The sequence below is a fragment of the Sarcophilus harrisii genome, chromosome 2 (genome assembly GCF_902635505.1).
Source record: "Sarcophilus harrisii chromosome 2, mSarHar1.11, whole genome shotgun sequence".
Classification (NCBI taxonomy): domain Eukaryota; kingdom Metazoa; phylum Chordata; class Mammalia; order Dasyuromorphia; family Dasyuridae; genus Sarcophilus; species Sarcophilus harrisii.
The window spans coordinates 526,969,346-526,986,848 of record NC_045427.1 but is presented as its reverse complement, the minus strand read 5'-3'; the positions used below and the strand labels follow the sequence as shown (position 1 = coordinate 526,986,848).

Here is a 17,503-nt window from a genome sequence, read left to right as displayed (position 1 = left end):
TGGGGGCTGAAAAGAAAGGGAATTCTTGTTTTGAGAGCTAACTTTTGGAAGGCTTTATCGGTGGACTCTGCCAGGTTTCAATGCTTTCTGGCTCTAGGCTACTAAGCATAGGGTTTGGATTTGTCTCACTTGAACCCAAATTCCCTTTTGCAAACAGATTTTCTTTAGAAGGGATCTTGTTTATTTCTGAGGAAGGACTAGAAAGAAAGCAGAATGTTTAATTTAACATGTTATTATGTTAATAAAATTTTATTGACTTCAACACCTGCTGTAAAACGAGAGATAAAATCTTAAGTAGAACAAAATAGCTAACCACATGCCCATTTTTCTAAATATCTGGTGGGAATGGGGGAGGGGTGGCTGCAAGAGAAGTGGATCCTCATGGGTGTGACAATCCTAAAACTGGAACTGGGTTCTTGATGCTGAGGGTGTCTCTGACCCTCAGCTCAACCCACAACTCAAACAGATTGTGATTATATATATATATATATATATATATATATATGTATATATATATATATAATTTTTTTAATATGGGTGCCTGAACTTATGACTATATATCATATTACCCAAGTGATTGAAGAAAAAACTGGAGACAATTGTGTTTGCCAGAAAAAATATTATTTATTCCAACTTTTAAAGGATATTTTAAAATATTTAAATGAGCTTTTCCATTTCTAAAACTGGACCTCCGAACAAAGAGATAAATTTTCCTGGACTTTGTCCACTGATTTACCAGAATTTCTAGATTACAGATAAGACAGAACTTTGCACTGTAAGAGGGAGGAGGGAGAGAAGAGTGAAGAATGAGGGGTGGGGATTTCCTCTTGCTAATTACCTTTATACTTTACTGAGGATACACAAGTGTAGCATTTATTCACCTTCTGTCTCCTGTAGTAGTTCCAGGTATGATGCTAAGGCTCTTGCTCTAGCTAGCACAAATGCTTAGTAACAGCTGGAGTGCCCAGCCTATACTAAATTTCCCTTAGATCAACAACATAAGGGATGTTGGAGGCTGGCTATGAGAGTATCTGCCAATAAGAAGAAACTAAAGAAGAAAAATATCTCTGCAGCTGGTTTGGAATAAGATTTGATGTACTAAGAATCTGATCATCATTTGTGCTTTGAAATATATTTCTGCCTTCTAAGAACTTAGTTTTCTGCCCATGGACTTCAGTTTTCCATAATGATTGTTAAAAAATTATTTTTCTGCCAAAAACAGTATTTGTGGGCTTTTGGATGTCTTATGCTCTTGCTCACAGCTATTTTGAAACTGTCTGACAACTGGGAATGTGACTTCAGTGACTTGGGGATGGAGTCTCTAGACTTCTGGAAGAAAACCTGCAAAGATAAACTTTATCAATCCCTGAAATTGCCACCCAAGAACTCCATCAACTGCTCTCTGATCACCAGAGGGAACCCTGAGGCTTTGGCGGAGGCAGCCTTGTCCAAGTTGGAGATCAAGTTAAGAAGGCAGCCTCTGAATGAAACTCATTATCTCAACTTGACTCGTGACTGTGCTCACTTCAGGACCAGTCAGAGGTTCATTCAAACCCCCTTGAGCAAGGAGGAGGCCGACTTCCCCATTGCATATTCCATGGTGATTCATGAAAAGATTGAAAACTTTGAGAGGCTCCTGAGAGCTGTGTATGCCCCACAGAACATCTACTGCATCCACGTGGATAAGAAGTCTCCAGAAGCCTTCCAGGAGGCAGTCAGAGCCATTAGTTCATGTTTCTCAAATGTCTTTGTGGCCAAAAATCTGGTCCAAGTGGTGTATGCTTCCTGGTCCAGAGTACAAGCAGATCTGAACTGCATGGAGGAATTGCTCCAGAGTTCTGTGCCCTGGAAATACCTTTTGAATACCTGTGGGACTGATTTCCCCATAAAGACCAATGCTGAGATGGTGAAGTCTCTCAAACTGTTGAACGGGAAGAATAATATGGAATCAGAAATACCCTCTCCCTTCAAAATAAGACGCTGGAAGTATCACTATGAGGTCAAGAATAAGATATACAGGACTGAAACAGAAAAGAAGCCCCCGCCCCATGGCTTGCCTATGTTCACAGGGAATGCCTATATTGTGGCTTCCCGAGACTTTGTTCAACACCTCTTTAAAAGCCCAGATGCTCAAAAGTTCATAGAATGGGTGAAGGACACCTATAGCCCTGATGAACATCTCTGGGCTACTCTGCATAGGATGCCCTGGATGCCTGGCTCTGTTTCCTACCATGAAAAGTACCATATCTCTGACCTGAATGCCATTGCCCGGTTTGTGAAGTGGCAAGGCATCGATGGTGATATCAGCCAGGGGCATCCCTATCCCCTCTGCACCGGAATCTACCAGCGAGGTGTTTGTGTGTATGGGGCTGGAGACTTGCATTTTATGCTCCAAAGTCACCATCTGCTGGCCAACAAGTTTGACCCGAAGGTAGATGACAATGCACTCCAGTGCCTGGAAGAATATCTGCGGTACAAAGCCATTTATGGGAAGGACCTCTGAGGGAGAAAATGTGGCCACCTATTGGGCAGAGTCTAAGAAACTCAAGCATGTAAGGAATCCCTTAGCACAGTGTGACATGGCTGTGGAGAAATTTAATCCTGAACTTTTGTGGCACCCCCAAAGATGAGAGATTTCTTCTTTCGGATCAGCGTTTAGAATCGGTGATAAGCAGGACTGGAACTAAGAGGTGATTTCTGCTCTCTATGGTTGCTGCTTATATTATGTCCTTCTTATGAGAGTGGGTGATATAGTAAAGAAGGGGGGGGGGGGAGCCAAGGAGCAAAAATGTAAGGGAGGGAGACAGGGAGACCTCCACTTAAGTTACTATTCTCATCCCACTTGTCTCCAGGACATGATATTCTCATGGAAAAGATGTTTTTTGGGGTACCTGACTCACTAGTGGACAGGAACCAAGAATTTGGATAGCAGTCCAAGTGAGTTATGGGTTTTGTCCATTTGGTGTTGTGAAAAGAGCATTAGATTGTTGGAATGCAACAGTCCAGATTCGAGCCCTGGGTCTAAAATGTAATAGTTTTGTGTGCATAAATGACATCTCTGAGCCCCACATACTTGAGCTGTGAAATGGGAATAATAATCCTGTTAGCACTACCTACCTCAGAGAAGTGTTATGAGCCTTTTTTTTTTTTTTTTTTTAGAAAGTATAAAATACAATGCAATTATTAGTCATTTAGAAAGGTGTAACTTACACTCTTTGTAGGGACAGCCCCCTTTAAGAAATCATTCCTTCCTCAACTCCAGCTTAAGGGATTCTCAGAGGGGGAAGAGAAAATTAGATCTAAATCCAAGATGGGATAGATGATAAGGACTTTTCCCTATCTTGTTTCTTTGTCACTTTGTCACTTAAGCACTCCTTAATCTCCTAAGAGAAATGATGAAACAAAGTTTTAAAATCTGGTTGGGGGAATTCCCCTTAAATTAAACTTTGGGCTTTATATTGCTATTTGGAACACGAATTGTGGCTGGCTCTTTCCAGCCAGTCTAGATGTTGAGGCACTTGGGAAGAAGTAAAAAGGAAAAAGCTCATTTTGAGAGGATTGAGGTGGAACTTTTCTAATGTGTTTACATAGCCACCTGTGAATAGAATGAAGGAGAAAGAAGAGTGTTATAATCTGTCTCTTGGGGAAGCTCTGCTGTTTTTCTTAATCAGAGCATGAAATTTTGAGATCCAAATTGTCTGGTAAGGTCTTTTAAGTTATAACTTATTTTTGAGAGAGATTGGGATGCACTCAGTGCCTACTGAATTGCCTTTCTCCTGTGGAGACAATATGTACATATATTTATTTTTTGAAGTCCATTCAGAGAAATTTTGTTTTCTGAAGCTTCAGATGAAATTAAAGATATATTGAGTTCAAATCCTTCCTTAAGCATTTCTTAAGTTTCTTACTGGACAAATCATTCAACTTAGTCTATCTCAGTTTCCTCTTCCGAAATAGAGGGAAATAATAGCTCCTACTTCACAGGGTTGTTGTGGGGATCAATTGGGATGATATATGTGAATCACGTATTAAATTTTAAAATATAATATATGTTATTATTACTACTACTGGTAATAGCCAACTTTTGGAGGATAATGGTGTAATATAAATTTTATGCTGTCTTTTGTTTATGAATACATGTCTTTCATCCTGTAGCATCAATTTTTCTAAAAAAGTTGTATTTTTTAATATATTGAATAATCACATTTATAATGATTAATAGCATATTTGTGGAGGTATTCTTATTTTCACTTTAAAATGATTTTCCATTGGTAGTGACTCCTAATCCTTTAGCTTGAAATTTCTCTATGTATCCATTCATATATTCCCTCTTGAAAATAACTATGTAACGAATCCTTTTGTAATATGTATCATTGCATTAATGTCCCCTCTTCTCTCCCTTCCCCAAGCCAATTTATCCATTTGTGGTATAAGGAAGAAGGGAGAGCTGGTGGTATATCAGGAAGACCTGATTTGAAGTTCAGTTTTTGATACTACAGACTGTGTTACCGGATTAAGCCCTAATTTCTCTGGGTCCCTAGTAGTTCTCTAAAAATTGCAGGGTCTGAATTAGAGAGAGGAAGTTTCCCTGCTGAGACTTTCCTGTATCAGTGAAATCAAAAGCCCAGTAAAAAAAACAACAATAATGAATAAAAATTGATAATGGGAATTTTAAGCTGTGGCCCACTGGGGCAAAGATAACACTTCTTTATTTTTTTTTTAATTTTTTTTTAATTAAAGCTTTTTATTTTCAAAACATATGGATGGATAATTTTTCAACTCTGACTCTTGCGTAGTAGCCTTGTGTTCCAAATTTTCCCCTCCTTTCCCCATCCCCTCCTGTAGATGGCAAACAATCCACTATATGTTATATATGTTAAATCCAATATATATAAACATATTTATACAATTATCTTGCTGCATAAGAAAAATCAGATCAAAAAGGAAAGAAAATGAGTAAGAAAACAAAATGCAAGTGAACAACAACAAAAAGAGTGAGAATGCTATGTTGTGGTCTACACTCAATTCCCACAGTCCCCTCTTTGGGTGTAGATAGCTCTCTTCATCATAAGATTATTGGAACTGGCCTCGATCATCTCATTGTTGGAAAGAATCACGTCTATCAGAATTGATCATCGCATAATTTTGTTGTTGTCGTGTACAGTGATCTCCTGGTCCTGCTCATTTCACTCAGCATCAGTTCACGTAAGTATCTCCAGGCCTCTCTAAAATTATCCTGCTGATTGTCTCTTACAGAAAAATAATATTCCATAACATTCATATACCATAATTTATTCAGCCATTCTCCAATTGATGGGCATCCACTCAGTTTCCAGTTTCTGGTCACTACAAAGAGGGCTACCACAAACATTTTTGAACATACAGTCCCTTTCCCTCCTTTAAGATCTCTTTGGGATATAAGCCCAGTAATAACACTGCTGGATCAAAAGTATGCACAGTTTGATAACTTTTTGAGTATTGTTCCAAATTACTCTCCAGAATGGCTGGATCTGTTCACGATTCTATCAACAATGCATCAGTGTCCCAGTTTTCCCACATCTCCTCTAACATCTGTTATTAAAAGATGACACTTCTCCAGCAGAGTAGCCATGGACTTCATGACTTGGTCTCCCACATGTCATACTACCTAAAGTCAGGAAGAACTGAGTGGAATCCCATCTCTGACATTTGATAGTCATGTGACCCTGAAGAAGAAATTTAACCTCTCAGTCTCAATTTTATCACTTGTAAAGTGGAAATTAAAATAATAGTACCTATTTCATAGGATGGTTAGGAAGATCAAAGCACTATATAAATGTGAGTTATTATTTTTTGCACAATAATGGGTTGCATTATTGTGGAATATTTCAAGGATAAAGGTCTAGATTTGATGCTGCCCGAGTACAGATTGCTACATAGCTGTGAAAATGTTGATATGAAATAAGCTAGACTTGCTCGAATCATTTGCATTTTCATATTTTCAATTTTAAAAATAGGAGGAAATGTCAAAATGTTACTTGGAGTCAAGGATCCACAAATTTTCAATGAGCCCAAACCAAGAAAATGTAAAATAGAAATGCCTATTTTCATACAATTGTTCAGTCTACCTCTATAACCTCCCTTCTGTCTATTCACATAACCCCCATCCCAGTTTACTCCATCTTCAATTCTTGCTGATCTCTTATTTAAGAGTCTCGTAATTGATATCCCTGCTTCTCCCTCCTCTCCAATCTATTCTCCATATAACCGTCAAAATAACTTTCTGGCTACTTCACTCCTCTGCCCTCCAAATTTCAGTGACTCCCTATTATTTCCAAAACAAAATGCAAATTCCTGAACCTAGCTTTTAAAACTCTTCAAAAATTTTTCCAACCTGCCTTTCCATATTCATTTTTTATTACTCCTTGCACACTCAGCATTACAGCTAAACTGAACTAAAAAAGTTTTGTTTTTCACTTTTGTGTATTTGCTATCCCATAGTCCTAAAGTAGACTTCCTTCTCATATTTCAAGAATCTGTCTTCAACTCCAGGGCTAATTGACTCACCTCCCCTTCCTTCTAATCATACACAAACATCCCACTTGCTAGTGTCTGTTTCCTTTTCAAATTTCCAGATAGATATGTAATGTATGTTTCATTTCCTCCAAAATTAAAATGCAAATCTCACTGTTATCATTGTATCCCAGGAAGCAAGTATAGTATCTTACTTAATAGATATGTTATCAATCAATAAAGACTTATTAAATGCTTAATGTTTGCCAAGCAATATAAATGTTAGAGTGCTAGCTTTGGTGTCAAGAAACCTGACTATGAATCCTAAATCTCAAATCCCCACCTTATTATACTTCATTTTCATCTTTAAAATAAGGAGATTGGAAGATTCCTCACAACTCCTAAGTTTTATAAAAATTTAGAGTTTATATGCTGACATAATTCAATTTAGCATTCACACTATAGGTAGTGTCTCTCTCCCTGTGTCTGTCTCTCTTTTTCTCTCTTTTTGTCTGTTTCTGTTTCTCCCTCTCTCAAATTTAGTTTGATTTGCACTGAGTAATACCACAAAGCTACACAATCCCTAATTGGACAAGCCAGATTAGAGTGAGACACAGTCATTTTTGGATGCCCTTGTCTGTTTGTGTTCCCCTGGGCAAAGGGTAGAGTGGGAATGGGAGGTATCTCCTGGCTACATGTGGTCCCACATCCACCCAAAATACTATTCATGGAGAGAATCAGCTTAATTTTAAGTATCTATTATTTCATACTCTAATTTGGGGTGTATATTTATTCTGTCTCTGGGGTTTTTTTGTTTGTTTTACTTCTAGATAGGTTTGTATCTTATTAAAAGGATTTTATACACACACATACATTTTAAACATAATTTTATATATATGCACAAATATACTATATATACTACATACACATACTATATATATACTGAATAATATACACATACATTGTATATATTTATACATATACTATATATACATAGCACACACTACATATACTACATATAAACATACACACATGATACATAAATATGCATGCATGTACTATACACACAATACACACACATATATAAACACATACATATCTGTATAGACATACATATACATTCAACATATAATCTAGGTTTGCATAATCTTGACAAATTATCCAATCTTATATAGGATGGGACCGTTTCAGGAATATCAAGAATAAAGCCAAATGCATGTACACACATATATACTATATACATATATCTTTATATACATACATATACACATACAAGTATTACTTTTACTAGAGACAGAGGTGGGTATTAGGGGACCCACCAAGTGGGCATTGCCTTGGTAATTATAGCACATTCAAAAGTATGTACTTATTAAGCACCTACTATATGCCAGGCACTGTTCAAAGTCAAAAGAAAAACAATTCAAACCTTCAAGGAGTTTGTTACTGAGGAGACAACAGGAGAGGGACAGAGCACCCTCAAAGTCTTAGTGCAGGATTAAGCTCCATCTAGCTATATATCCTGTATACAAGTATTAAAAAACACATATAAAAAGACTGAAGGCAACCTTGCCTTGGGGGGATGGGGGTGGGAGAGACTATGTCTCATCATATTCCGAACTGTCCAAAGAAAGATTGTGTAGCTTTGTGGTTTTACTGAATGCAAGTCAAACTAAATGTGAGAGAGGGCAGTGGGAAGGGACAGAGGGGAGAAGGGGAGAGAAAGAAAGGCAAACAGAGAGATACAACTAATAATGTGAATAAATGCTAAGTTGAATTATATCATCTAGCACCTGAGGGGATCAGGAAAGCCTTAATGTAAAGTTAGAGACAGAGTTGAAGTTTGAAGCAAAACAAGGATTCCAAAGAGGGAAGGAGGGAGCACATTCCAGGTATGGAAGACAGCAAAAATACAAAGGTAGGAGTCATAAGTGAGTGAGGAAGAATAAGCTAGGCAGTTTGGGCAAGGAGTGAAGTAATGGCTAATACAGGAAAGGAAGAATGTGGCCAGGTTGTAAAGATCTTTAAATGCCAAATATAGTAACTTTATATTTGTATGTAAGAGGGAACTACTGGAATTTATGGAGGAGGGAAAGAAATGGAACTGCCATAATGATCATCATTTTGATGCATGATATGTGGAAGTTGAAACAAGACAAGCAATTGATTGGATATGTCAATCCATATCCAATGGAATAAGGTGTTGGAGGGAATACAATTTCAAGAATGTAGGTGACAAAGAAGAATCGAGATGTCTTCAACAGAAGTAAAGAAGGAGTAGGTTTGGGAGAAAGATAGAATTGTTTTGGACATGATGAGATTAAGATGACTATAGTTCAAAATGTCCAACAGGCATTTTAAGATGGAATACAACTGGAAAGACTAGCTCTGGATATATACATCAGGGAGCCATTTGCACAAAGGAGTACTGATGAGATTTCCAGGTGGACAGGGAGTAGAGAGAGAGAGAGTAGAAAGACAGAACTTTGAGGTAACTCATAGTTATGGAAATGATATAAAATTTAGGGAGTGATCAGATGCTAATAGACACTAACAGAACAGAACTAAGAGAGAATGGCATCATGACAACCTGGAAAGGAGAGAGGAGCCAGGATGAGATGACAACTATGTTAGATACTACTTAGAGGTCAAGAAAAAAGAGACTGAGAAAAGGCTTTTAGGTTTGGCAATTAAGACTTTATGGATAACTTTGGAGACAACAATCTCAAATGAGTGATGAGGGTGGCAACCAGATTACAGAGGGCTTAGAAGAGAGAAGACTGCCAAATTATCTTAAATTGCAACATTGATATTTTAAATTGAAATATCAATAGATGCATTTATGCCCAGACCCATACAATTAGCACTTCCAAAGAAGTGATTTGAACTCAGGGTTTGCTGATTCCCACATCCAGCAGTTATTTAGTTGCCTTTTATATGGCAGCTAAGTAACAGAGTGGATAGAATGGCAAAACTTGACTTTGGCCCTGGACCACTTAATCTCTCTTAACCTCCATTTCCTTATCCATTAACTGTGGATAGTAATAGCACCTGCCTTGAAGAATTATTGTTGTGAAGATCAAATGAAATAATCTGTAAAGTGCTTTGCAAATCTTAAAATATAAATGTTAGCTATTATAATTTTAGCTAATACAGATATTACATAAATGTTTGTTGAATAGAATTATATAACGTTTCCATATCAGAACGGCCAAATACTTCTCATTTTCTCAATGTGTTTAAGAGATCTTATTATTTATTTAATCAATGAACCCATGACTTTTTTTTCCTGTACACCATATCTTTTCTTTATTCTCCTCTTAGAGTACTTGTCAATGAATGAAAAGGATGACCATATGTATTTTCTCCACATTAGCTGCATTTTCTCCATTATGAGTCATATCACATAAAGTCCACAGTTTCATTCATAATTCCTCTCAATGTAATCTTGGGCTGTGTGGTTTTGCATTTTTTTTTTTTTTTCTGATAGCAAAAGCAATCAAAGAAGAAAAGAAAAAAAATGTCTGGAAGTAAGCAAGCATAAAGTGAAGGGATGGAAGTCAAAGAGCTGGGTTTTAAAAACAATTATCCAGGTCTGGTACATCTGTTTTGACCAATATGCAGGGCCACACAGTCTCCACACTTTAGAAGTTGTAGGAGGAGGTCAGAGTTTGAAAATTAATTCATTGGAATTATCTAGTTGAGCTCTCACCTCTTGCATAAATAAGTCCTTTGAAATGTTTACATATACCATACCTCTTGTAAACTCCAGAGGAAGGCCATTAGGATAGTGTTATTGTTCAATCATTTATTTCAGTTCTGTCAGACTCTTCATGACTCCGTAGAATTTTCTTGGCAAACATCCTGGAATGATTTGCCATTTCCTTTTTTAGTTCATTTTGTAAGTGAGTAAGCTGAGGTAAAAAGCATTAAAGTACAGCTAGGAAGTGTTTTAGGTTGGATGTGCGCTCATGAAGATGAGTTCCTGCTCCAGAGTGGAATGGGCTGCCTCAAGAGGTAGAGGCTCCCCCTTTTTAGAGATTTTTCAAGAGGAGGCTTGATGACCACTTGATGACTTGTTGTTGGTCATGTTGTTATGGTAAGTATATAGATTGGAGCAGATGACCATTAGAGTTCCCTCAGCCTCTCAAAATCTGGGATTCTTTCTAGGATCGGGAAAGCTGAATTCTGTACTCAGGGTCTCCTGCCTTATGTTCATTCCCTTCCTTGAAATATCACATCTAAATTGAGGTTGGATTTTCTTGGAAACTTTAGGGAACACATACCTCTTAGATGGAGTTATTTTTCTTCTTAGATGCAAGCAAATTGCTGTATATAAATATGGGGTGAATAGATCCCAACAAAAGACCATGTCCCTGGCAGCACCCAACTGAGTGGGCCCCGTGAGGAGTCATCTGACCCTGTGGAGTTGTCTCATATTGACCGAGCTATCCTGTACTGACACACCTACTGTTACCTTATACAGTCTGAAAGTTAAGCTATAGACCAACTCCCAAGTCATCTTGTAGAAATGGGACAACCATGTCCACCAGTTAGTTGATTTACTGGCTCACACTGTTAGCATAGTTAGCATTCCTTGCTCTAGGTACTCACCCACAAAAGGCTCCACCTCTCCACTCTTTAATTGAGAGTTGATTAGGAACTTTGCCTACCTTACAAGAGATATTTGCCCTTTGACCTGGAGATGGTTTGAGCCTGTGAATTCATTCTAGATGACTTCTCACCTTCATGACTTGTTGGACCTCATCATGAGTTATACTCTATTTTGTTGCCAAGTTTTGGAAAACTCTCAATTAGGCAGGTAAGGAGGCAAGCAGATTTGGACTATCCAGGGTTAGTCTTATGCTAAGTTTAGAATGAAAATGAAACAAACAACTGACCTCAGAGAATTTGCAATCTAATTGAAGAAAAGTACAACCAATAGACACATGAAATAATTAGATAGGAAATCTAGAGGAATTATAATTATGTGATGAGTGCCTTGAAAAGCAAGCCATGAGTGGCTCACCCCCTGGAAGAAGGGTTATTTGAGCTGGGATAGGATTCGGTAGCATGACACAACAGAAAGACCAAAGGATATGCAATTCAAAAACCAGAGTTCAGATCTTGGCTCTGATACTTACTACTATGTAACTTTGGGCAGACCACTAAATCACCCTTGCTCCCAGTTTCCTCCTCTGTAAAATTTGATGTAGGTTACACATGCCTCCACATTATTGTAGGGGTTAAAATTATCTCACTACAATAAAAGTTATTGAGGCAGAGCCCCGAGCCAATAGCACTTTATTATAGGGTCCATAGTGTCTTCCAATGAAGTGGATCTCAGATCTTCCTCCCAATCTGTAATACCTCCTTCTTCTAAGACCTTATTTTTTAATAGGACTGGATTTCTAGTCATTCAAAAACAGCTATACAAATAAATAATAATTCTATTGATTGATATAGAATGCATAAGTTAAAATAAGCAAAATAATATGTTAGCAAAGTCACATGTTTGGTGAAGTAAGGAATATTTCCACACAGCATGGATAGACTTCTCCTTAGGTTAGAAAGGAGGAACTCATACAAGCTATGACAGTCAGTGGTCTAAGTGGTCATAAGATGGTCACCTGCTCCTTTAGGGCAAGAACTTGGTCTGTATTGGTCCAGAAAACAAAAATATTTGGGGGGACTTTATATGTAATTGTCATCTCTGCCCTGTTGGTTGGTTACCATAACAAGGAAAAACAAGGGTGGAGGGCTTTTGTCTAATTTCCTATAGTTAAGTAAGTGAATTTAGAATTTGTAGCTCACAGGTCTAGGGCTTTATAAACAAAACTTTGATATAATTCTATTAAAGTGATTAATACTGATTAGAATAAAGGAGGGATCAATAAAGGAGGGATCCAAATGAATTATTTCTCATGCTTTCTTTAAATCTAGGAAGCACAAATTAGTAAAGCTGCTTCCTTCAAACATTAGTCTTTTCTTTGCCAGCTCTAGTCCCTCCTAAAGAGTAGTTTTTGATTGGTTACTCCCCTCTCACCTATGGCCATTTGAATTATTTGTACTTCCTAAGTACCAAACAGAAGAAATTAAGGGCTATAACCACTGTTTCATCTCCTGTGGCACTGGGAATCAACTTTGTAGGATAAGGATAGACTTGTAAAATAAGTCCATGGAAATGATAAAATAAATTTGTAATTACAAGACTTTATCATTGAGAAAGAAGTATTTTAGGTCTTATCCAATTTAGTCCCCTCATTTTACAGGTGTGAAAACTGAATATTTAGATGGAATACTTAAAAGTCATATAACCAAATCAAGTCAACAAGCCTTATGTAAAGTACCCAGTATAGGTCAGATACTGTGTTAAACCTATAGAAAATGTAAAGAAAGTTGAAACAACAACAATCTCTGCTTTCAAGGAACTCACATTCTAATGGAAGAGGGGGGAAAATGCAATGCAAATAATTAGCTACAAACAAAATATATACAGGGCAGAGGGAAGGCACTAGCATTTAAGGGGGACTGGGAAAGGGTTCCTGGCAGAAAGGGGGATTTTACCTAAGACTCAATGAAAGTCAGGGAAACGAAGGAGATTTGGAAGGAGAGAATTCCAGGCATGGGGGACACACCAGTGAAAGGCACCCAGAGATGGTGCAGTGGATAAAGCATGGACCCTGGCATCAAGAAGACCTGAGTTCAAATGTGATCTCAGACACTTACTAGCTAGCTAGAAGAGCTTACCTCTCCTCTTCCCCTTCAATCCCCCCAAAGACAATTCAGTTGGGTGTTAGAATCTTATTATCTAAGAGCAAGGAGGCCAGTGTTACTAGATCACAGAATAGTGGAAGAGAGTAAATTATAAGAAGACTAGAGAGGTAGGAAGGGGCTAAGTTTTTGAAGTGTTTTAAAAGCCAAGCAAAGGATTTTATATATCTGATCCTGGACAAGTAATGACTATCCAATGAATGGGGGTGGGAGGGTTGACATAGAACTTTGATTTAGGAAGAACACTGAGTGGAGAATGAATAGGAGTGAGGAAAGACTTGAGTCAGGAAATGACAACTAGAAGGCTACTAGAATAGTCCAGGCAGAAAATTATGAGGGTCTGTACTGGGACGGTAGCAATTTCTGAGAGGCGATTAGAACTAGAACCCAAGTCTCCCAATTCTTCATTAAGTTGTTGTTGCTGGGGGGTGAGGGGTGGGAGTGAGTGGTGGTTGTTGGTGGTGAGGTGTTTGGTGATGGTTGTTGTGGTGGTGGTGGGGTAGTGGTGGTTGGTGATGGTTATTGTGGTGGTGGTGGGGGTGATCCTTCCATGTTCAAGTTGGCCATCCTTTCTGCCAGAAAGGCTCTTCTCTGACTCCAGGCTATTCTGAGACTCTTTTATCACTTTGAATTTCTTTTACTTCCCTCAGGTGTAGTGTCCCTCACTGTAGTGCCACATTTAGATTTGTCCTCTCTTTTTGGCACTGTGCACTCTTCCTTCTTGCTCCCTCTTTAGCTCCTCAACAAGAAAAAACAAAATTCCTATGATTAGAAAATTTCAAGATGGTTTAAGAGGAAAGTAATCTTAAATAGTTTGCACTGATGAATCAATGACTCACATACTTAATGCTTCGGTGGATATGTAATCTTAAAAGAGGTGAGTTCTCTCTTAGAACTGAAAACAGTGGCCAAAAACCCCAGGTTCAGGTTATACTTATTTTTTCTTTAAAAGGTATTGAAATTGTCCTAAAGAATCATTTAGCTCTGGAGACTATGACTTTGGCCAGTCACATAACTTTCTGCTTACCTTAATACAAAAACAGCTCCCTTGCCAGCCTTCTGTCTAGAGTTCACTAGCTGAACCAGATTCAGAATACTTAGAACAAGTAAGCAAGTACCCTCTATGACTATCCTTACCCTATTCCTTTTTTTTTTTGTTTTTTTAAAAATTTTAATAGTCTTTTATTTACAGGTTATATGTATGGGTAACTTTACAGCATTGACAATCGCCAAACCTCTTGTTCCAATTTTTCCCCTCCTTCCTTCCCCCCTCCCCAGATGGCAGGATGACTAGTAGATGTTAAATATATTAAAATATAAATTAGACACATAATAAGTATATATGACCAAACCGTTATTTTGCTGTACAAAAAGAATCAGACTCTGAAATATTGTACAATTAGCCTGTGAAGGAAATCAAAAATGCAGGTGGGCAAAAATATAGGGATTGGGAATTCAATGTAATGGTTCTTAGTCATCTCCCAGAGTTCTTTCGCTGGGCGTAGCTGGTTCAGTTCATTACTGCTCCATTGGAACTGATTTGGTTCATCTCATTGCTAAGGATGGCCAGGTCCCTCAGAATTGGTCATCATATAGTATCGTTGTTGAGGTATATAATGATCTCCTGTCCCTGCTCGTTTCACTCAGCATCAGTTTGTGTAAGTTTCTCCAGGCCTTTCTGAAATCATCCTGCTGGTCATTTGTTACAGAACAATAATATTCCATAATATTCATATACCACGGTTTATTCAGCCATTCTCCAATTGATGGGCATCCACTCAGTTTCCAGTTTCTGCCCACTACAAAGAGGGCTGCCACAAACGTTCTTGCACATACAGGTCCCTTTCCCTTCTTTATGATCTCTTTGGGATATGAGCCCAGTAGTAACATTGCTGGATCAAAGGGTATGCACAGTTTGATAAGTTTTTGAGCATAGTTCCAAACTACCATTCCAGAATGGTTGGATTCATTCACAACTCCACCAACAATGTATTAGTGTCCCTGTTTTCCCACATCCCCTCCAACATTCCGCATTATCTTTTCCTGTCATTTTAGCCAATCTGAAAGGTGTATAGTGGTATCTCAGAGTTGCCTTAATTTGCATTTCTCTGATTAATAATGACGGAGCATTTTTTCATTTGGCTAGAAATCGTTTAAATTTCTTCATCTGAGAATTGTCTGTTCATATCCTTTGACCATCTCTAGTTCTTCTTTGGTCATAAATTCCTTCCTCTTCCTGTGTTCCTCTAACTTATTTATAATCTCATTCTTTATGCCCAGGTCATGAACCCATTTTGACCTTATCTTGGTGTATGGTGTTAAGTGTGGATCAATGCCTAGTTTCTGCCATATTAGTTTCCAATTTCCCAGCAATTTTTGTCAAACATATCCTTACCCTATTCCTAAATCAAAAATGCAGGTGGGCAAAAATATAGGGATTGGGAATATAGGGAATGCTCTTCCCCTGTTACAACTAAATAAAACTTGGCTAACTTTTGAATGAATTAGGAATGTTTCATTTCATTACACTCGCAGACTGAAGGGGCCTGTTACACTTCCAGTAGTACAAAGCACACCCCATTCATGCCTTTTCATCCCTCATGAAACATCTATACCCTTCAATAAACTGCTCATAGAAGGTCCAGTAAAGATGGTTGGGGACTTTCATGTAGCTCTCTCTCTCTCTCTTTTTTTAATTTATTTTTTTTTTATTATAGCTTTTTATTTACAAGATATATGCATGGGTAATTTTTCAGCATTGACCCTTGCAAAACCTTTTGTTCCAACTTTTCCTCTCTTTCCCCCCACAATCCCCTAAATGGCAGGTAAACCAATATATGTTAAATATGTTAAAGTATATGTTAATTATAATATATGTATACATATCCATATAGTTATTTTGCTGCACAAGAAAAATCAGATTTAGAAATAAGGTAAAAATAACATGAGAAGGAAATCAAAAATGTAAGCAGACAAGAACAGAAAGAGTGGAAATGCTATGTTGTGGTTCATACTCATTTCCCAGAGTTCTTTTGCTGGGTATAGCTGGTTGTCTTCATTAATGAACAAATGGAATTGATTTGGTTCATCTCATTGTTGAAGAGGGCCACTCCATCAGAATTGATCATCATATAGTATTATTGTTGAAGTATATAATGATCTCCTGGTCCTGCTCATTTCACTCAGCATCAGTTCATGTAAGTCTCTCCAGGTCTTTCTGAAATCATCCTGTTGGTCATTTCTTACAGAACAATAATATTCCATAACATTCATATACCACAATTTATTCAGCCATTCTCCAATTGATGGGCATCCATACAATTTCCAGTTTCTAGCCACTACAAACAAGGATGCCACAAACATTCTTGCACATACAGGTCCCTTTCCCTTCTTTATGATCTCTTTGGGGTATAAGCCCAGTAGTAACACTGCTGGATCAAAGGGTATGCACAGTTTGATAACTTTTTGAGTATAGTTCCAAACTGCTCTCCAGAATGCCTGGATGCATTCACAATTCCACTAACAATGTATGTGTCTCAGTTTTCCCACAACCCCTCCACCATTCAGCATTATCTTTTCCTGTCATCTTAACCAATCTGAGAGGTGTGAAGTGGTATCTCAGAGTTGTCTTAATTTGTATTTCTCTGATTAATAATGACCTGGAGCATCTTTTGTCTGTTCATATCCTTTGGCCATTTATCAACTGGAAAATGGCTTGACTTCTTATAAATTAGAGTCAATTCTCTATATATTTTGGAAATGAGGCCTTTATCAGAATCTTTGACTATAAAAATGTTTTCCCAGTTTGTTGCTTCCCTTCTAATCTTGTCTGGATTAGTTTTGTTCTAGTTCTTCTTTGGTCACAAATTCTTTCCTCCTCCACAGGTCTGAGAGGTAAACTATCCTGTGTTCTTCTAATTTATTTATAATCTCATTCTTTATGTCTAGATCATGAATGCATTTTGACCTTATCTTGGTGTACGGTGTTAAGTGTGAGTCAATGCCTAGTTTCTGCCATACTAATTTCCAATTTTCCCAGCAGTTTTTGTCAGATAGTGAATTCTTATTCCAAATGCTGGGGTCTTTGGGTTTGTCAAACACTAGATTATTAAAGTTATTGACTATTTTGTCCTGTGAACCTAATCTATTCCACTGATGAACTAGTCTGTTTCTTAGCCAGTACCAAATGGTTTTGGTGACCACTGATTTTATAATATAGTTTTAGATCTGGTACTGCTAG

General features: G+C 37.7%; 1 protein-coding gene across 1 annotated transcript; it reads left to right on the top strand.

Moving 5' to 3' along the window:
* The first annotated feature begins 552 nt into the window (after window positions 1-552).
* Window positions 553-3,158, top strand: GCNT3 (glucosaminyl (N-acetyl) transferase 3, mucin type). The gene has a single exon (XM_012542942.3). It carries the CDS (start codon window positions 1,187-1,189, stop codon window positions 2,501-2,503), a length of 1,317 nt encoding a protein of 438 aa, XP_012398396.1. The 5' UTR covers window positions 553-1,186; the 3' UTR covers window positions 2,504-3,158.
* The last annotated feature ends 14,345 nt before the right edge of the window (window positions 3,159-17,503 follow it).

Excerpts from the sequence above, each read along its gene's own strand:
- GCNT3 (XM_012542942.3), top strand. The coding sequence starts at position 1,187 with ATGATTGTTAAAAAATTATTTTTCTGCCAAAAACAGTATTTGTGGGCT.